The 20997-nt window shown below is 49.1% G+C and overlaps 2 protein-coding genes across 2 annotated transcripts in view; one reads left to right on the forward strand and one right to left on the reverse strand.

Moving 5' to 3' along the window:
• The window catches only part of NHSL2 (NHS like 2), a 254111-nt gene that overhangs the window by 16738 nt on the left and 216376 nt on the right, over positions 1–20997 (reverse strand). The window contains exons 3-6 of the mRNA XM_072815873.1: positions 5841–5996; positions 2697–2824; positions 2194–2389; positions 227–358 (exon numbers count right to left, since the gene is read on the reverse strand). Of these exons, the coding sequence (XP_072671974.1) occupies positions 227–358; positions 2194–2389; positions 2697–2824; positions 5841–5996 (612 nt within the window). The remainder of the gene's footprint in view (positions 1–226; positions 359–2193; positions 2390–2696; positions 2825–5840; positions 5997–20997) is intronic.
• On the forward strand, positions 6318–11003 carry RTL5 (retrotransposon Gag like 5). The gene is made up of 2 exons (XM_072815874.1): positions 6318–9955; positions 10407–11003. The coding sequence occupies exon 1, from the start codon at positions 6538–6540 to the stop codon at positions 8269–8271; it is 1734 nt and encodes a 577-aa protein (XP_072671975.1). The 5' UTR covers positions 6318–6537; the 3' UTR covers positions 8272–9955; positions 10407–11003.

Raw genomic sequence — 20997 nt, forward strand, 5'->3', positions numbered from 1 at the left:
AAAATAACATAACGGACTTATTAGCCTGGGAGATCTGCTTTCTGTATTCAGTTGATGTCCTTGACAAAAGGCCCTTGGTTATCCTTAATTAACACATCGGCTTTTTTTGGGGGGGACATTCAAAGCCCCCCCACACACACACTGAATTATTCCTGGGTGGCAGGACTGGTGGAAGTGAACAAGGGATAAGGGGAAGGGTCTGGGGCATCAGCTGTGGTGGGGTCACCTTGGTCTCGCTGGGAAAAGTTAGAGAATCCAATAATGGTCCGCCTCCGCCTCAGGGTGGATTTGGGGTTCACAGCTGTCTCTGTGTTAAACAACGAGTGTCGCAAACTTGCATGTTTATCAAACTGCTGCCCTGTAGCCAAAATAAAGACACTTGGGTGCATCCTGGTTTCTGTTTACAGTACAGTGGAAATTGGTCTGAGGTAAACAGAAGGGATGATGGCAGTAGCAATGAGCATGAACAGAGTCCAGGCAAGTGGCCTTTCTTCCTCACCCCTCCCAATTCAGCCCTGGGCACCCACAGCCCCAAGGCATACATGTTGTCTTTCCCAGGTCGCAGTCTGGGTCATGGATGTGACCTCACCTAGTGAGGTCTAGGTGGCTGAGAGCCAGAGTTTTCAACCCTGATTTTTCAAAATCAATTGAGTAGCTCGTGAAACTCTAGTACCTGAACCCCACCAAGAACACTTAAATCTCTGGCTGTAGGGCCCAGGGAGAAGCATTTTTTTCAGCTCCACAGGTGATGGATTATTCAGGTGTACAGCCTGGGGTGAGGACCACTGGTGTAGAAAGACAGGTTGAGACCAGATGTTGCTTGATTGTAATTGTTTCTCAAAGAAAGCCTTTGTATGGGCCAGGAGGGACAGTGCCTCCAAGAAGCTGCTCCCACTGCTCCCCACCATCCAGGAAGCAGCCCGATAGTCTGTCTTCCAGTCACCTGGTCACATTTTATCAACATTTATCCCAGTGTAGTGATTGAGATCTATTTCTCTTAAAATACTGGGCCAGTCTTGGATCCAGGGGAATTGCTGGGGCCGGGGTGGGGTAAGGCACACTGCCCCCCCCACTGTCTCTCACTGGGCAGCCAGTGGGCTAACCAGACCCCTCCCCTCTCAGCCCCACGGCTGCATGTGTACCCACTCCCCATTCATCCCCCAGCAAGTGGCTCTGTGGGCAAAGCTCTGGGCCAGCCTCATTGAGAGTAAGGTGGAAGTTTAAAAACAAAGCTCCTGCTTTCACTTTGTGAGTCTCTCTTCTTGGCACTGGCTCCTCCTGGTACATGTCTCTAGGCTCTGAGCTCTGCCTCTGATTTCCTGAGAGGAAGCCAGTGGCACTGAATGACCCCATATCCAGGGAGCACTACCACATGTGGCCAGACCCGTCCTCATCACCTTTATCGCTTTTTCCATCAGCATACGACTAGCCACTCCTGGCTCACAAGATGCCTCCAGTCCCTTTAAGTTATAAGGTCTTCACGGCATCAGGTGGTCAGCCCTAGTCCCTTCTGCAAGGACTCACCTCCTCCTCCTCCTCTTCCATTTACTGCTGGGAGAGTGTGGAGCATAAATTAATAATGGGCGTGGTCTAGGGGGCCACATGCCCCTGAAGTCAGAGCCAGCCCAGCTGGTTTGCCGTGGCCTCTTTCTATGACTTTTCTCATAGCACGAGGTGAAGACACCCACCTCACTAGAAGGCCCAATGTCCCCTTAAAGTGCCACGAGGCCCCTGCTCCGTGTCCTGGGGTGTGAGCCTCCCTTTCACCATCAGCACTACAAACCTCATACTTCTACTCTGCCTCCTACCCGTGTGCTACAGATCTGGCTTCTGGCACAAGAAGTTTCCCTTCCCCATACCAAACCTAACTCACAAACTTTAAGTTTCCCCTGATGATCCAAAGAGCACACACATTCATAAAGTTTTAGAGTTTTCTGTTAAGAGAAATTTGTTTGCTATCAAATGGGCTCAGTTAGTGTGCTAGTGCCAGTAGAGAGGGAAGAAAGAGCAGCCAGAACCCCCTCTTGTGCATGCCCCTGTTCCCTGGCAAGAGTCATGACCTTGACCGTGCAGGGTGAGCCAGCAGCAGTCTCGCTCCCCCCACCCCCACCCTTGGCACCCAGTGCATTTGGAGAGGATGGTCTGTGGCTGGCATGGAGGGAAGCAAACAGAGGTGGTGCTAAGCAACTCTACCAGAGATGTTGATGGGCACAATGTCAGATTGCGTGGAGCAAGGCTGAAGCCACCGCTTCTCCTCTAGGATGGGCAGAGGGAAGGGGCTATTCCAGGCAGCTTGCTTGTCGGCTGTGGTAGACAGGCTCGAGGAGGCCTCAGGGGCCCTCACACCCTGGGTGGTAGTCTCATCCTCGCTCAGCTGCCGTTTTGTAGGCTGTTGGGAAAGAAGGTGATGGGAAGGGGTGTGCTCCCGACGAGATGAGCTGTGCCCATGGGATGGCTGTCTAGACAGAGTGGCCAGAGGCTTTGTCTGGGAGGCAGGAAAGTGTGGATGGGCTGCCAGGCTAGACACCTGCTGTGGAAGGCCCATGTTGGCTGGGCCTCGGGATAAGCTCTGCTGGAGAGCAGAGGTGAACAGCAGCGTCTGGTGGGTAATGTACACAGCTCAAGATCCCCTGTCAATGAGTGCAGAGAGAGCTCTGCCATGCTGGCCCTCACAGGTTGGGGAAGAGGCAACTCACCATCAATACAAGCTCCAGACGCCTGCCAGCCTGGGGCCTTGGGCTAGGAGTGGCCTCGGGGGCCTCATCAGCAGAGCGGAAGGTCTGCCCCAGAAGTCTGGCCTCTGAGTACTGTTCCTCATATTCTTCTGAAAAATAGCACAGTAGATACACACTCTAGGGGGCCACGGCCAGGCATCAGGCCGGGAGAGGACCGCAAGTGGGGGCTCCTGCCCTAGCTGCCAGGCCTGACTTGCCTTGTTTCCTTCCGGTTTTTCCCTCAGCATCTGAACCTCTGGATTCAGAAGCTGAAAAATGCCCAATTCCTAGGGCTACTAGGGCCGAGGAAAAAAGAGAGTCAATAAAATCAAGTCATGCTGGTTCTGAGACCAAGCCTATGTCTTGATGGCCTCCACCTTAGGCGCTCAGCTTAGAGCAGAGACTCAGGGTGCAGATACCTTTGCTACCTTATGTTGCAGGGTCCTCACTCTGAAGCCCCGCAGCTCTTTAGGTGTTCTGCAAGCCTGGCAGGGAAAGGACCTGTGTGAAGCCTGAAGAAATCTGCACTGGGAAGCCCAATGCGGATTGCTCCCCTGAATCTCAAGAACTCTCATCTGGGCCTCCGAGGGCCTGGTTCCCTGCACCTCAGTCTCACTGTGGGTGGTGTTGGGTCCAGGGGTGCTAAGGTGAAGTAGAGGGAAGGCAGAGGTAGTGGCAGAGAAGGAAGGAGAAGTAGAGGGGTATTGTCAGTGAGTATGAAGGATGCACGAGATCTGAATGGGCTTCACTGAAGTGATGAATTTGATGAGTAAATGAGGAATGTGAGAGCAAAGAACCAACAGGTGGGGCTCTCTGCACATTTCAACAAGACTCATAGAAACTTGGACTGGGGGGGGCAAAAGTTCTCTGATCCAACACCCCATTCTGGGATCAGAGTTCCTCCTCAACATCCCTTCGAGATGCTTCTGCGGCTTTCACACAGACCTGCAGAGAAGGGGAGCAGCCTTCCTTCTAAGGCAGCTCATCCCATCCAAGGACAGTTGGTGTTGCCAGGCATGGCAGGAAAGTTCTTATCTTGAGGTGCTATCTGCCTCCCTCTAGGTTTCCACCCACCAGTCCTAAATTTGCCTATGGTGGCAACGTAGAGCACACCAACTCCTTTTCTGCATGGCAGCTCCTCTTTATCTGCACACAAGACACATGGTGTCCCTTGGAATATTGCTTATCTAAGGTCACTACTGCTCTGGCAAGGGAGGCAGGTGTTTTGGCTGTCATCCACTTGGGTGGCCCATCTACCATTTTCTATTCTCCCTAAGAGTTAACCTTTGTTGGTATGGATAAATGAGAGCTGCTAAGACTTCTTTTCACACGTAATGGACACTCAACAAATGTCTACTGAGCACCATTTGGAGATCCAGCTCTGTGCTGGGTTCTTCTGGAAACCCAAGGGTACCAAGAGATGTGATTCCTCCTGTCGAGAAGCTCAGTCTGGTTAGGTGGACAAACTATAAGCCCAGGCCTAGTAGGTGAATGAGAAAATGAATGAGCAAATGGAAGCAGCAGCAGTTTGGAACTCTTTGCAAGTCCTCTGGACCTGGATGGCACAAGGTGGCTGGCAGGAGTGCTCAATGAAGGGAATGAGCAAAGTGTAGAACTAGTGTTCAAGGGTTTTTTTAAATTTTGTTTTGGTTTTTGTTTTTCGATAAGGCAAACAGAGAACTTTGAAGAAAGCATAAGGATTGGAGGTTGGAAGACAGAGGAAGGGCTTCTGGGCTTGGAAAAGAGGCCTCAGCAGGACAGTGAGTGCCTTGAGTTAGGTATGGAGCTTGCGACTACCACTGAGATTTTATTTGTATTAATTACTTCATGGACATATAACTTACATACGGTTAGGTGCACAAATCCTCGGCGCACAGCTCAGTGAATTTTGACATATGCACATCTCTTGTAACCTCCATCTGGATACCGTAACCCCCAGGTTGTCTCTCTTCTAGCATTGAGTTTTAATCTCTTTGCCACTTACATTGGCTAAATCCCTCTGGTTGATGTATTTGGTTTACATAGGGTAAGGTCCTAGCAGTGACTGAATCGTTTCCTCTTTTACATTAACTTTAATACTGCCCAATTAAGCCTGTGTTTCAGAGGACACATACTGGGAGTGGACGGTGCATCTTATTGGGAGTCTCTCCAGGTACAAGATACTCTTGCTGAGCAGGTTACATACCCTTTTTAATTCCCACAAAACTGCTATTTGGGAACTGGAATCTCACTTTAAAGATAATCTGCACAATGTCCCACAATTAGTTAGGTGTGGGATCTGAATGAGATTCTAGCTCTGTCTGATTTCAGAGTCTGGGTTTTCTCACTCTGCCTGGTACATGCAGTGCGACTGCTCAGGCACTCTGACTGAGCTGTTTTTCCGGGTTGTGTGAACCTAGCTTTGTGTACAGTGTGCTCATCTGTATACTCCAAAGGCACGAGGCATGGAATTGGGGATGAGGAGAGCTCTGTATACTGTGTATTGGGCTCACCTTTTGGTTCAGGTAGGTTCCACGCTCGGTGTGGAGTCCGAGGAGGGGACCAAACCCAGGACCCTGAGATTAGAACCTGAGCTGAGATGGAGAGTAAGATGCTCAACTGATTGAGCCACCTGGGTGTCCTACTGGGCTTACTTTGAGGAGGCAGTAGCTACCCAGGAGATAGGCTGACAGGTTGTGGCAAGTGCAGGGCGGGTGAAGCCCAGAGGGGGAGACCCTGCAGATGCCTCCATTGTCCTTGGGTGTGAGGATTCCAAAGGCATGGGTGACGTGGTGAGAGGGTCTAGAAGGTCTGTGAGGCCACGCTGTGGGAGTCTCTCACCCAGCTCCCTTCGTAAATGGCTTGACCAATACCCTGCTTCTGGCTCAGTCCCTTCCCCTCCTGGCCTCCTGAACTGAAAAAGAGAGGGGTGGGGAGGGGGGAGTGAGTAAACAGCTGGAGAAATGGAGCCCTCTCGAAGCTTCTGGAAGGTAAAAAGATGGCAAACGTGTTTTGTTTTTCAGTGGGGTTTAAACTGTTCTTTTTTTCCTCTCTCGCTGGCCCCTGTCCTCTTTCTTCTTCGCCTCCCTCCAGCCGCTGCGCATCTCGCCTGTGGGCTCCGGCCGCAGCCCCCCTCCCTCTCAGTACCTTGCAACAGGCTCTGGAGATTGAGCTGCGCCTCTCGAAGCAGCTCCTCTACACTCGGGGGCCTGCCCGAGGAGAGGAACACGTTCACTGGCTGTCGCCATGACGACCTCGAGTGGGCAGTCGCTGTCGCATTTTCCCGACCCGAGTTAGCTGCAGCTAGGGAAGGAGAGAGTCAGTGAGAAGCGCAGGCGGGGGGAGGGTAGGGGGGGCAGCCCGGGCCACTGGGCGCCTGCGGATCCCTAAGACCCGCCCCAGCCGGGGGTGGGGGGCGGCGCGAGTCTGCGCTTAAAAGGCGGGGACTCGTCAGCCGCAAGATTTTTCCTCGACAGATCCTGCCGCAGTCTGCTTCCCTCCTGCCCCGCCAGCCTCCGCCCGCCCCGCCTGCCGCCTGCCGCCCGCGTCCTCTGCCCGGCACCTCCCGGCTACCGCCGCCGCCGGCCCTCTCCGATCCCCGATCCCCCGGACGAGGTAAAGCGCCCCGCGGCCCAGCCGCTGGGCCCTCCAGCCGGAGCGCCCGCCCTCCGGTCTCGCCCCAGTGGGTGTGGCTCGGCCTCTCCCGCGCCCCGCCACCGCGGCCCTCCGATCCCCTCCCCCCTCCGCGCCCAGCTGCCGCATTTCAGCCTCCTCTCGCGGCCTCCAGCTCCCCACCCCCACCCTCGCCCCCGCCCTCAGACCCAGGGCCCCCGAGTTAATCCTAATGTCCGAGGCCGCAGGAAATCTAAACAGCCTGCGCATGGCGAACGTGGCCCTGCGAGAAGAATTAAATGCTCTTCGCGGGGAGAATGCCAATTTGGGCCTTCAGCTCGGAAGAGCTCTAGCCGAGGTTAATTCCTTGCGGGGCAACGTCTCGAGCTACATCCGCTGGCCAGTGCCGGTGGTGCCCGTCCTTGCCGAGGAGAACTTTGAGTTCCCGCTCAGCGAGATCGACGCAGTTCCCGAGGGGGAGCTGCCGTTCTTGTGCTGGCCTCCCCCTCGCGCGGAGCCCGAGTACGCCTCGGACGAACTGTTGATTAGCGTGATCCAGGATTGCAGTACCTCCGATGCGCCGGTCGACCCTCCCCCGCTGCCCATCCCGCCCCCGCTGGCGCTGCCCCCGCCCCCAGCCAAGGAGCTGCCCCCGCAGCCTCCTCTGCCGCCGCTGGAGCGGCCTGAGCTAGAGCCCTTCTCGGGCGACCCAGTCTACCTGGCTGAATTCCTGATGCAGCTAGAGACCTTCATAGCTGACCATGAGGATCATTTCCCCGGGGGCGCCGAACGGGTGGCCTTTCTGATCTCTTTTTTCGCGGGCGAAGCCAAGGACTGGGCCATCTCAGTCACCCGGGAAGGAAGCCCCCTGCGAGCCAACTTCCCACGCTTCCTGGATGAGATCCGCAAGGAATTCTGCGGCCCCATCCCCCCAAGCGTGGCTAAAAAGGCCATCCGCAAGCTCAAGCAGGGGGACTGTACCCTGGGCAGCTATGCGGATGCTTTTCAGTTCCTGGCCCAGTTCTTGTCTTGGGATGACTGCCGCCTTCAAAACCAGTTCCTTAAAGGCCTGTCTGAATTCTTCCGCAAGGAGCTCTTATGGTCCACTGAAATGGCCGACCTGGACGAGCTGATTCTCGAATGTGTGGAGATAGAAAGAAAAGTGCGTGTCCCCAAGCCAATCCCGCTCCCTGGGGTTCGCAACATCTTCTTCCCTTTTGCTGCGGACCCTAATAACGATGACAGTGATGATGAAGAGTACTACAGTGACGAAGATGAAGAGACACGCAGGCGCAGGCTTTATGACCGGGAACAGCGGAGGCGCATGAGAGCTATTCAGCAGGAGGCGAGGGAGGAGGAAGAAAAGAGGAAGAAGGAGGAAGAGAAGAGGAAGAAGCAGGAAGAGATGAGGAAGAAGCAGCAGGAGGAGATGAGGAAGAAGCAGCAGGAGGAGATGAGGAAGAAACAGGAAGAGAAGGAAGAGGAAGATGATGAGGACGAGGAGGTGGACGTGGATGGGGACGTGGATGTAGAGCTGATCAAGGATGAAGACGAGAATAAGGGCGAACGTTTGGGCCCTCTGCCAGAGCCAGACCCGGACCAGGAGCCAGAGCCCGAGCCCGAGCCGGAGTCAGAGGATGAAACCCAAGATGATGACCTCGATGAGATGATGGAGATGGAACCCACTGTTGCCCACGCTTCATCCCAGACCACTGGGTTCTACCATGAGAATTTCCTGGATGCCTCGCCCCCCATAATCCAGCCCAGCAGGAGGAGGAACCAGAATCGAGTCCCACTTCTGGAGGGCCTTCCAGGTACCAATTCACCCTTCTATAGTTCGCCGCCACTGATTCGCCGTGCAGGCCGCCTGGGGCAACGCCAAATTCGAAGACGTCCCCCAGTGCTATTCCGCCTCACCCCGAGACAGGGGGGCCACCGGGCCGCACGTGGCCGAATTCGCGTGTGAGTGGCTGGGGCAAGCTCACCACACAGAACACACCCTTCTACTGCGTCCCCTGCCCCTGCTATTGCTGCCACACCTGCCCCATTTGCTGACCAGTACTTGAGGGAGTTCCAGACCCATAGAGCCCGAAGAAAGACCTACAGAGCTCCAGATCGTATTGCAGCCATGACCAGGGAGTGACACGGGAGTGACACGTGTCCAGCCAAGGCCACCTGCGAAGGAAGGGATCAGCAATAGTTGTCCCCTTGGAGTGCACTGTGCTCAATCTTTGCCATGAACTAGAGAGCAGGTTTCTGGGCCTGTTCCCATAAAAGAACTGGTCACCCTCTTGTATTTTCCCCTCTAGTTGTTCCTAACCCTCACCTCTCCTGCGTTTATTCATCCTGTGTCCTACGGTTTTATCCTCTGACTGGCTCGCCAGGACTTCACCCAATGCCTCACTGACCTGCCCCAGTGAGAGAAAGGACAGGCTACACCGAACTCGTAAAGCCACTGAGGCCACTTACTAGATAGAATCAACTGAAAGCGGGATGGTATCAAGAGATATATGAAAAGCCTACACTTGTTTCAAGCTCCCCCCCTTTCTGGCAGAAGGGCCCTGAGGAGAACATTGCATCCAGCCCAGGAAGTGTGCACAAAGCCACACGTCAGATAGACACCATGGCTGAGATATGCTTTTGATTGACTGACCGAGCAACTGGTTCCTCCTCCCCACAGACTCCTGTAGCGGGGCCCTTGGGTCAGCTCTCCAAGTCCGGGACCCTCGCCTCTTACTAAATTGCCTCCCTGGGCATCCCCAGCAGACGAAGCCCAGTGTTACAGGCTCTCACCCTTTTCTTGATGTTGCCTAAAAGGTGGAGGAGGAGAGGAGGGGGGCGGGTGGCGGCAGTGGAGGAGGAAACAGCAGCAGCAACGACTCAGCTTGACATTGTAAGGAGTGAATCTTTCCTTAGGGATGGTGGTCTCCTTCCCTGGCTAGACCTTGGACTGCAGCCCCCAGCCAAAGGTCTTTGCAGGAGCCTTGCCATCCTAAAGATTCCAGAAGAAGCATCATTGGCCTTTCTTCCCTGGACTTCCAGAGATTGAGAGAGAGAGAGAGCCAGCCCAAGCTCTGCTCTTTGACATTGACTTAAAGGATTCCTTGGTTCTGAGAGGAGAGAGGAAGATTTTGTCTACAGCCTTGCAGCTGGGACATCTTCATGTTTCTCATATGGGGTGGGAGGCGAGCCATGGCCTGGTGCTGGGCTTCGGTTAGACAACGAGACTTAAGAGGGTGACTGCCTCCTAGTAACTCCTGGGACTTCTGGATACAAACCCAGGGACCCTCATAGAGTCCTGCTGCTTGTCTTGGGTCCAGAACACACTGCTTTTGCAGTGAAAAATACACACTATGTCACTCTGGCCACAGAATGCCAGCCAAATACATTGCTGGCCTGAACTGCCCTCAACACTGAGCTTCCTGCACAGTGCCTGGCAGCTGGGCAAGTGCAGCCAAAATGTCTGGTGGCCAGAGGGAAGAAAACAGTAAATTATGCCTCTGTTCCTCACCGGAGTCTGACAGATAACCTCAGCCCAGCCTTAGGATTTTGAGCCTGGAGGCAAGAGGAAGGCGCTGGAAGAAGAGGAGTAACAGAGAAATCCAGTCCTCTGGCTGGTTTCTGGTGAGGTCTCTATTCATCAGTGGGAGGTAAGAAGCCCTTCTGTTTAAAACACACTTCTCAGCCCAGGGATCAGTGGAGCTGGGTTCCTATAATCTGTTGTTACCTTTTAAGAAAGGCTCCCCACTTCTCTAAGGAGAAAAGTGACAGATAATCATAATAGAAAATTTGGAAAATAGAGAAAATTATAAAGGACAAACACCCCCCAGGCATTCAGAATCTGGGCACACAGATGCAAGTACTATTAACACTTTGTTGCTTTTCTTTCTAGCATGTTCTCTGTCTTTTCGAAGCTGAGATCATCCTGTAAGCTCTTGATCAGCAGGATTTAAAATGGCTGCCACCTATGCAGTCATGCATACTGAGTAATTTATTTAAGCAGTCTCCTGATTCGTTGCACATTTCAATTGCCTGGTTTTCTCCATTCCCACCAGTACAGGAGTCAACAACCCTGTAAAGAAAATTTTGTCTGTTTTTCAGCTGTTTCCTCAGGAGAGAGTTCCAGAAGGGGAACTGCTGTCCTAGGCTGTGGACCCTGTTTGCTGATGGTCGACACACTGGCCCTGCTGCCCATGTCCCTGCCAGAGAAGTGCAAAGGACAGGTGCCTTGCACCCCGACCTCCAGGGACCCTTCAGCACAGGCCCTGCTGTTCCCATGGTGCTTCTCACCCTGAGCTCCTGTAGCCTCAGCCAGGGAAAGAGTGGATGAGCAGTGAGCTGGTTTCTTGCCCTCCAGTGGCAGCGGGGAGCGGGGGGGGGGGTTGAGCTTCCCTTTGACCCTCTTCCCCCCCTTTCCCAGATCTTCAATATTTGTTGTGATGTAACAGCTACAAGAGCTGTAAGAGGAACTATGGGCTTTGGGTGTTTTCTTGGGTTGAAAAGGGATGGGGGGAGGGGGGGGAAATGCATGCAGGGGTATGAAGGCAGCCCAAGGATTCCCAGAGACTCGGGAGGAAACCTGTTTGAAACAAAAATGTGTTATTGTTATTGTGTTATTGTTGCATTACTGTGTTGTGAAGATAAATTGTTCTGTATGCTAAAGCTTTCTCCTCAATAAAAATATAAAGGGTGTGTAAAGACCATGTCTCTCTGGCTTATTGGGCAAACACAGGTGGGCACTCAATAGCCATGGGGCATTTCCCAGGCACCTGGCCTGAAGCCTTGCAATCCTTAGATGAGGCAATTAAGGCACAGCAAGGCTCAAGGGACCTGCCTAGAGTTCTACGCACTTGTGAATGGCAGTTGTTGGGAGGGAGGTAAAAAGACTGAGTCATCTTGAAAAATAGCATTAGTTCTCCACTTACTGGGATATCAAGGTATGGATGGCCCCATCCTATCATTCTATAACAGCACCTCTCCTGGACCCCAACACACACACACACACACACACACACACACACACACACACACGCGCACGCGCACGCACACACGCGTCCACAGCTCTGAAAGAAGTGGGGAAGGCGGTAGGGCCCTTCCACTTTGGGGCACTAGGTGGTGCTACTGTACACCACTGAGCTAGATGCTGCAGATTTTTAAATACACCTGCCCAGAGCGGTTCACAGAGAGACCCTCAGCAAAATTTCACAGCTCCTCACAGACTGTAGGGTTAGAAGACCATCCCATTCTTGGATTTGCTAACGTTTCCCAGCTATGGATTGGAATTTCTTACCCCTGGGACAGCGGGTGGGATGTTCATTGAGCCCCCTACAAGTTAGGTGCCAGTGTTACGCCAGGCCCTTCATATCCTGTTACCTCATTTCATCTTATCCTCATCTTACAGATGAGGAAACAAAGGCTTAGAGAAGTCAGGGGCCCAAGGTTTACAGCTGGAAAATGGCTTTTTACACAGTTCCACTGGCTGCCCACTAGTCACCTCCAGGGACCCTTGGCTCCTCTGGTGGTCCTAGTGCCTCCTGGGTTGGCCTGCCCACCCTCCCCCCAGCTTACAGAAGCACAGTGGGAAACAAAGCCTGGTTTCAGAAGCACATTCGTGTTGCGCCATTAAGAGGGAGGGAAGGAGGAACCAGCATGTTTCACCGACAAATCTCATTTCATTCCCATAACAAGTCAATGTCTCCTTTTAGAGCCGAAGGACCTGAAGTTTCCATGGGGGACCTCGGGTCATTGTAACTCCCAAACCCATACTCTGTCAACTATAATACATCCAAGCTAATCCCAAGAAAGCCCTTTGATGAGCTCACGTGGCAATGTGACTGGATTCTGGGTCTTTGCCAAAGCAACCAGATCTGTGCATCAGGTGCACTGCCTCTGGAGGCTCTGGGGGAGCAGCCAGGTGGCAGCAGTGCCCTGCAGGAAAGGGCCTGCAGAGTATGGTGCTGAGTTTAAGGTGATGAGCATGTATGAGTGTGTAGCTGGCTGACTGTCCCTTCTGGGTGAGGGACAGGGCTATGGCACTGTGGGCAACCTCAGTGGGCACTGGGGCTGCCTGCTCCGCTTCAGGGGGATGGGATAAAGTCTCTAGTGCCCCCAGAGTTTCTTATCACAGGTAGGGATCAGTGAGCCCAGATTGTGTCATGGCTCATCAGAGCAGGTGGGGGGAATAAGAGTGGGGTGAGCCTTGCTCCACACCTCTGCAGTCATAAGCCCTGTGAGTACAGGGGAGAGAGCCCTGGATTCCAGTATGGCCCTACCACACTGACTTGATTTGGGACCTTCGTGAGTCCCACTCCTGTTCAAGCCACAGCTTTCTCATGGGTCTTGTCACTGTTGGGTGTCTGGTGTCTAGCACAAGGCTGGGTACACAGTAGGAGCTCAAACCTAGTTTGGTACAAAAATGAAAAAGTGAGGGAATAAATGGGCTGCTGGATTTAAGAAAAAAAAAAAAAAACCCAAACCACCCTGTTGACAAGGGGTGGAGGAAGGCAGAGAACATTTTGCTGCCTCTGAAGCAGGCCCCACTGTTGTCATCATTTATTCTGTAAGGAACTGGCAGCTCAAGGTGGCTTGCTTGAGTTGGACTGTGTTTGACGCCCAGCAGTTTGACGCCTGAACTCTTAACCTCCACCCTCCACTCACACCCACCCTGGTGGAATCAGAATCTCCAGGAGTTTCTATTTCTAAAAAGCTCCCTGGGCAATTCTAATGTGTAGCCTAATGCAGAAAAGAGCCTTGGGGACGACCGTCCCAGGTGACATTTAATGGCCAGTTTGGTTACGAGCCTTTTCTCGGAGCTCCCCAGAGCAGAAACCAGCCTGGAGATCCTGTACTAGCACATAGTAAGTGATCAAGAAAAATGCGTGCCATCATCTGCCAGTATGTCCCCCAGTCTGGTGTGAGCTCCCCCGTCCAGGACACCTGCTCAGATTGCATCCTTCTGTAAGAGATGTGCCATAACATGGACACAGAGTTCTGGCCCTGAGAAACCAGGCTCATTGGAGCCTAAGCCTTAAACCTTGACCACCAGACCTGGCTTGGGTGGAGTCTGGGCCTCTCCCCAGGGAGAAGGACAGGCATTAAAGAGATAAGAGATTACCCCCTAAAAGGGCCTGGGAGGCTCCACCTCTGGCTAGCACTTCCTGCATCCTGACCAGCTGAAGGAAAGCTCTGCAGGCCACTTCTCCCAAGGGACTCAACAGACACAGAAACACAACAGACACAGAAACACAAAGCCTGAGGTTCTCAGTTGCCATGGCAACAGTGGGACCTACTTGGAAGAAAGCAGTCTCTTGAAATGCTTAGGAGGTTGGATATTTCCTTTGACAGAGGGCGGGCTCTGACCTGTTCCTTGTGTCCCTTCTCCCCCTCCTACCTGCCACACATCCAGGTGTATCTGAGGCCACTCACCCCGGCAACTTGCCTGCTAGAGGAGTGCCAGAAAGTAGGGCCCTGGCTTTTTATTCTGCTCTTTGCTGCAGGCTGTTAAGAGGAGAAAGAGGCTAAAGGGGAAGGTGTTAGAGTGTGAATTCATGGCAACTGTCCTCTGGCCTAAGGAAGCCCTGCTTCATGAGACCCTCCACACCCTACAAACCAAACTTGAGGGGGGCATGTGCCTCCAGCAATTGCAGTCCTACCTCTTCCTCACCACTTAACCATGGACACAAGAACCAGAGAGAATGTCCAGGAGTTCCAGACTTCTCCCCCACAGTATAGCCTCTCCTCATCTGTCACTTGGACTACTGAGGTAGCCTCCCTGGGGGTCTAACCAGCTTCTAGTAGTTTCCACCCCTTCTAATCAATCCACCTTCCCATACACTTGAGGGGTAGGTGGGCATGGTCCTTTGAACACACAAATCCAGTCCTGTTGCCCCTATTCAAAAACTTTCCAAGGGCTCTCCTTCCTCTACTGGATGACTTGTGGATCTGATTCCAGCATTATTCACTATCTAGTTTTAAACTACCTATACCATCTCATCTGCCCATGCCATCATTCTTCCTGCTTCCATGCAGTCCAAATCCCAGACATCCTGGATTCCTCCCTTCTTTCCTTATGTACTAGGGCCTTTCATGGCTCTGGGCCTTTGCACAGGCTATACTCTTTGCCTTAAAAATTTGTTAGCACTCCTGGCCCCACTCAAACTGGCAATCTTCTCAGCTCAAAGACCACCTCCTTCGCAAAGCTGCCTTCACTTCCCAGACAAATTCTTGCCCTTCTGAGCCCTCACCTGCTTCCCTGCTTCCGACTCCTCTGTGAAGTTTGAGTTCTTCCACCTGGGAGTAGAGGCTGGTTCATGATTCCAAGTGAATTTGTTGTTGCAAGGCTGCTTGCTATTTAGGGTGAGAACATGCACTTGTCCCCTTTGCAAGTGGGGGCTGCATTGGCGGTAGACTTTGGAAGAAGTACTGACCTCCTAAGATCTGGCTGAGAGATGATGGTGGGCAAGCAGTGCATTCCCACACATCTCAATCAAGTTGGAGGTGTCAATAGTTGGAACAAGTTAGGTGAAGAGAAAGCAAGAGTTTGCCGAGCTGATTGTTCATTACCAATTGACCACCTATTGGTGGCCCCCATCTCTTTGGGGGACCATCGCTCCCTCTCAGCAGTGTGGGAGAGAGTAATCTCCACTGGGCTTGAGAATCACACAGACCTGGCTTTGAACCCTGGCTCTGCCACTTCCTTGTCAGATACCCTTGGTACCCTCTCTAAGCCCCATTTCCTTCTTCTAAAATTAGAGATAATAATAGTATATATTAGCAAAATAATCAATATGAACCAACAACAATAAAAATAGCTAACGCTTATTAGCACTTAACTATTTGTTGGGCAGTAGCACTTTACATTTACAAACTCATTGAATGGTTACAACAATCATAGAAAGTAAGTAGCATTCTTAGTCCCCACTTTGCCGATTAAGAAATGGCATGGATACAGGGTGCCTGGGTGGCTCAGTTGATTAAGTGTCTAACTTCTGCTCAGGTCATGATCTCAGGGTCCTGGGATTGAGTCCTGGATTGGGCTCCATATTGCTCAGGGGACAGCCTGCTTCTCCCTCCCCCCACACTCATACACTCTTCTCATAAATAAATAAATAAATAAATAAATAAATAAATAAATAAATAAATAAATAAAATTAAAAAAAAAGAAATGGCATGGAGAGCTTAACTCGCTCAATGTCATAGCACTAGCATGCAAGTGCTTTTGAGCCCTCCAGTAATATAAGGAAAGTTCTGTGGATCAGAAGTGAGGGCAGCAGAGCAGGAGAGCACCAAGATCCAGAGCAGGGGTCTTAATCTCTCTTAGGTCATAGGTCCCTCTCAGCAATTTGATGAGGCAACTGGACCCCTTTTCAGAATAATATTTTCAGGTGCATAAAATAAAATACATAGAGTTACAAAGGAAACCAATCATACTGAAACAGTTATAAAATCTTTTTAAAAAATAAAAATAAAAAAAATCTTTTTAAGACATTGTGATCTAGTTATATTACCACTTTAATAATGCATTAAATCACAAGATTCAGTGGTAAATTTATAGGTAAGAGTTTTGAAGTAGTGATGAGCTTAAGTAACTTTTTTGAGCTATAACTGCAGTGTGATATGAAAATATTTGTGAAAAAAAAAGAAAATATTTGTGATTTCTATTGGAGATTAACTGATTCTGCTAATACTATCACAGCTTGTTTACATTCCTCATGTGAGGAAATGCTAGATTTCTATTAGAGGCTAGTGGAAAAAAGATAAAATAATTTTCCCATCCAAGTTCATAGATCCCTCTAAATTCTCTCCACGCACCCTTCTGACGTTCATGGAGCTCAAGTTAAGGAGCCCTGCCCTTGAGTGTCAGAGGAAACACAATGGCTGCACTGTCAGCTATGAGGAGAAGCTGGGTGCTGGCAGAAAGACAAGCGTGTGGTTTCTCTTTTAAGAACTGTTTACAGAAATCATGAAGTCTGGCAGCTCCCACTTCCTCTTGGTCCTGAGACAGCAGCCCAGGGTGGAGCCAAGGCTGTCATACTTAGTTTGAATTTTAAGCTCACCACACACCCATCCCTAAGAGTTGATTTGTTGCCACTTTCTTATGAGTGAAATCTAGGTGGGCTTTGCTCCATTTTAAGATTTGGACCTGCTTTCACACACAGATATCTCCTTAGTCTGGAAATAATCGTTAAGTGGACATTTTATTGGCTCTAAGACATTTTCTCAGCTAATGGATTCTTTTACCCCTAACATTCCAGCCAGGCTCTAGGGCTCACAGAGAGAAGGGGAAAAATTACTGACTGTGCCACAAATCCCCGGACAATAGTCAGAATCGATACTTTCCCAAAATACCAAATGCTTTCTTCCTGACTTCCTAACTTTGCCACCTGTCAGCTGAGTCCCTGCCAACCAGGGTAGCACAATCCTGGGCGCTGTGGCCAAGGAGACAAATGGTCAAAACAGCAGTGGGCCTCTGCCTTTCTAACTTGCTGCTATTCCCATTCAAGACTCAAAGAGAGCATTGTTCATAAAAACCAGGCCCCAAGCCTACTCACAATTCCTTGCTTGGGGCAGGGTGGGGGGTCCCAGCTGGCCAGAGTGTGCTGCTTTCTTCTCTTCCCTGGGCCCTGATATTTTTTTAAAAAATATTTTATTTATTTATTCATGAGAGACACAGACTGAGAGAGAGAGAGAGGCAGAGACACAGGCAGAGGGAGAAGCAGGCTCCATGCAGGGAGCCTGATGTGGGACTCGATCCTGGGACTCCAAGACCACACCCTGGATCGAAGGCAGGCGCCAAACCGCTGAGCCACCCGGGGATCCCCTGGGCCCTGATATTTACTCAGAAATGCACAAATACTTGGCTGATGTCCGTGTGCTAAGAAGGCTGCAGCTCATGTTCCAAAGTGAGAGGGTAAAATTGTGACAGAAAGCTATCAATGAACTATAGCCATTGGCTAATAAAGAAGCTGGTTCAGAATGAATCTATCTCAAAAAAAAAAAAGAATGAATCTACCTCAGTTATTCAAAGGAACAGAATGATATGCTTTGGGGGCAGAGGGCAGGCTGAGAGCTCCATACGCTGGAATGTGAAGAAAGCTTAAATTAACTATAAAAGAAATCTGTGTATGTTCTTAGTTTGGTTGAGGCTCCCAAACAGGTAGGAGACTGGGGACCAAATGAAAATACAAAAGAACTTTGGTTGGCTAGATTGACTAGGAATAAAGGAAAGAGGGACGCCTGGGTGGCTAAGTGGTTGAGTGTCTGCCTTTGGCTCAGGACGTGATTCTGGAGTCCCAGGATCGAGTCCCCCATCGGCCTTCCTGCATAGAGCCTGCTTCTCCCTCTGCCTCTGTCTCTGCCTCTGTCTCTCTCTTTCTCTTTGTTTCTCTCATGAATAAATAAATAAAATCTTTTAAAAAAAAGAATAAAGGAGAGAAGACCTCAATTACTAAAATCAGAAATGAGGGAAGGGACATCACAATCAAACTGGAAATCAAAATGATTAGAAAGAATAACTATGGACAATTGTAGGACAAATTATATAACTTAGATGAAATGCATAAATTTCTAGAAAGACAACAACTGCTGAAAATGACTGAAGAATAGAAACTCCAAATGAACCTGTAATAAGCAAGAAGATTGAATTAGTAATCAAAACTACCGGGCATCCCAGGTGGCTCAGCAGTTTAACGCCGCCTTCAGCCCAGGGCCTGATCCTGGAGACCTGGGATCGAGTATCAGGTCGGGCTCCCTGCATGGAGCCTGCTTCTCCCTCTGCCTGTGTCTCTGCCTCCCTCTCTCTCTGTGTGTCTCATGAATAAACAAATAAAATCTTAAAAAAACAAAACAAAACAAAAAAACTACCCACAGGGATGCCTGGGTGGCTCAGTAGGTTAGGTGTCTGCCTTCGGCTCAAGTCATGATCTTGGGGTCCTGGGATTTAGCCCTGCATCAGGCTCCCTGCTCAGTGGGGAGTCTGCTTCTTCCCTTGCCCCTCCCCCCTACTTGTGTGTGTGTGAGTGCGCACACTCTCTCAATAAACAAACAAAATAAACAAACAAAATCTTTAAAAATAAAAAAACTACCCCCAAAGAGGGGTACCCAGGTGGCTCAGTTGGCCTAAGCCTATGACTCTTGATTTCAGCTCAGGTCATAATCCCAGGATTGTGAGATCATAGCCTGTGTTGGGTTCTGCACTCAGTGTGGAGTCAGCTTGGGAGCTCTCTCTCCTTCTCCCTCTTTACCTACCCCTGCTCAGGCACTCTGTCTCTCTAAATAAATAAACGAATGAATAAAATCTAAAAAAAAAAAAATCAAACAAACCAAAAAGCCAAAAGAAACAAAAAACCTACCCACAAAGAAAAGTCCAGATACATATGGCTGCTTTGGCAAATTCTACCAAACATTTAAAAAAGAATGTCAATTCTCCACAAACTCTTTCATAGTGTAACACTTCTCAACTCATTCTATGAAGCCAATATTACCCTGATACCCAAACTAGACAAAAACATAACAGGAAATGAAAACTACAAACCAATATCTCTTATAAATATGGACACAAAGTTCTTCAACAAAACAATAGCAAACCAAATCCAGCAATATATAAAGAGGATCATACACCATGGCCAGTAGGATTCATCTCATGAATGCAAACTTGTAACATCCAAAAATCAATTGATGAAATACAGCATATAAGTACAATAAAGAACAGAAACATAGTTACCTCAATAGACAAAGAAAAGGGATTTGACAATATCAAACACCCTTTCATGATAAAAATGAAAAAAAAATTCAACAAACTAGTAATAGAAAGGAACTTCCTCAAGCTGACAAAAGTATCTATGAAAAACCCACAATAGCATCACAATGGTGAAGCACTAGAAGCTCTTCTGTTCTAAGATCAGGAACAAGATAAGGGTGTCCATTCTCACCACTTCTACTCGACATTGTACTGGAGGTTATAGCCAGAGCAATTTGATAAGAAAAAAAATTAAAAAGCATTGGAAAGATATTGGAAAGAAGTAAACTATATGTGCAGGTTACATGATCTTAAATATAGAAATCCTAAAGGATCTGCTAAAAGACTATAAGAATTAATAAATGAGTTCAACAAGGTTGCAGGATATGAAGTCAAAATAAGATTTTTTATGATTTTATTTATTTATTTGAGGGGGGCAAAGGCAGAGGGAGAGGGAGAGACAGTCACAAGCAAACTCTACACTGAGTGTGGAGCCTGATGCAGGGCTTGATTTCATGACTCTGAGATGAAACCACGAATCAGACACTTAACTGGCTGCACCATGCAGGTGCCCCATGATATAAAAATCTTTATTGCTATACACTTGCAATGAACAATCTGGAATAAATTAAGAAAATAACTCACTTTATAATATCATCAAAAGAATAAAACAGAATAAATTAAGCAAAAGTGGTATAGGACTTGTACACTGAAAACTTAAAAAACATGTTGAAAGAAATTAAAGATTGAAACAAATGGAGACTTGTATCTCCAACATATAAACATGACTTATAAAGCAATAAGTTCATGTTCATGGATGGAAATACTTAATACTGTGAAGATGGCAGTACGCCCCCAAATGATCTACAGAGTCAATGCTATCCCTATCAAAAGCCCAGCTAGATGCTTTGTAGAAACGGACAAGCTGGGACACCTGGATGGCTCAGCAGTTGAGCGTCTGCCTTTGGCTCAGGGCCTGGTCCTGGAGTCCTGGGACCGAGTCCCACATTGGGCTTCCTGCATGGAGCCTGCTTCTCTCTCTGCCTGTGTCTCTGCCTCTCTCTCTGTGTCTCTCATGAATAAATAAATAAATTCTTTAAAAAAAAACAGACAAGCTGATCCTAAAATTCATATGGAAATTCAAGGGGCCCAGAATGGCTAAAGCAATCTGAAAAAGGACAAAGTTGGAGGACTCCCAAACTTCCTGATTTCACAACTTTATACAAAGCTACTGTAATCCAACTAGTGTGCTGCTGGCATAAGTATAGACATATAGATCATTGATGAAGCACAATTAAGAGTCCAGAAATAAACTCATACACCTGTGGCCAACTGGTTTTTGATAAGGGTGTCAAATCTGTTCAATGAAGAAAGAACAGTCTTTTCAACAAGTGATGCTGGGACAACTGGATTTCCACACGCAAAAGAATGAAGTTGAAATTTATTCTCATGCTTATACAAAATTAAACTCAAAATGAATAAAAAGATTTATACATTACAGCTAAACCTATAAAACTTAGAAGGAAGTGGGAGACCTCAAATTAGGCAATGATTTCTTAGATATGACACTCATAGCACAAGCAACAAAAGAAAAAAAAAACAGATGAATTGGAACTCATCAAAATTTAAAACTTTTGTATTACAAGCAATGCCGTGGAGAATGTGAAAGGACAGCCTACAGAATGACAGAAAATATTTGCAAATCACATGTCTAAGAGACTTGTATCTTCAACATATAAACGTGACTTATAAAGCAATAATACAAAGACAAATAACCCAATTCAAAAATGGGCAAAAGATCTGAATTGACATTTCTGCAAAGAAGGTATACAATGGCCCATGAACACATAAAAAGATGTTCTACATCGTTAGTTGTTCAGGAAATGCAAATAAGGAGCACAACGAGATCCCACCTCACACCCTCTATAATGGCTATAATCAACAAGCCAGACTAAT

Source organism: Canis lupus, chromosome X, assembly GCF_048164855.1.
Source record: "Canis lupus baileyi chromosome X, mCanLup2.hap1, whole genome shotgun sequence".
Taxonomy (NCBI): domain Eukaryota; kingdom Metazoa; phylum Chordata; class Mammalia; order Carnivora; family Canidae; genus Canis; species Canis lupus.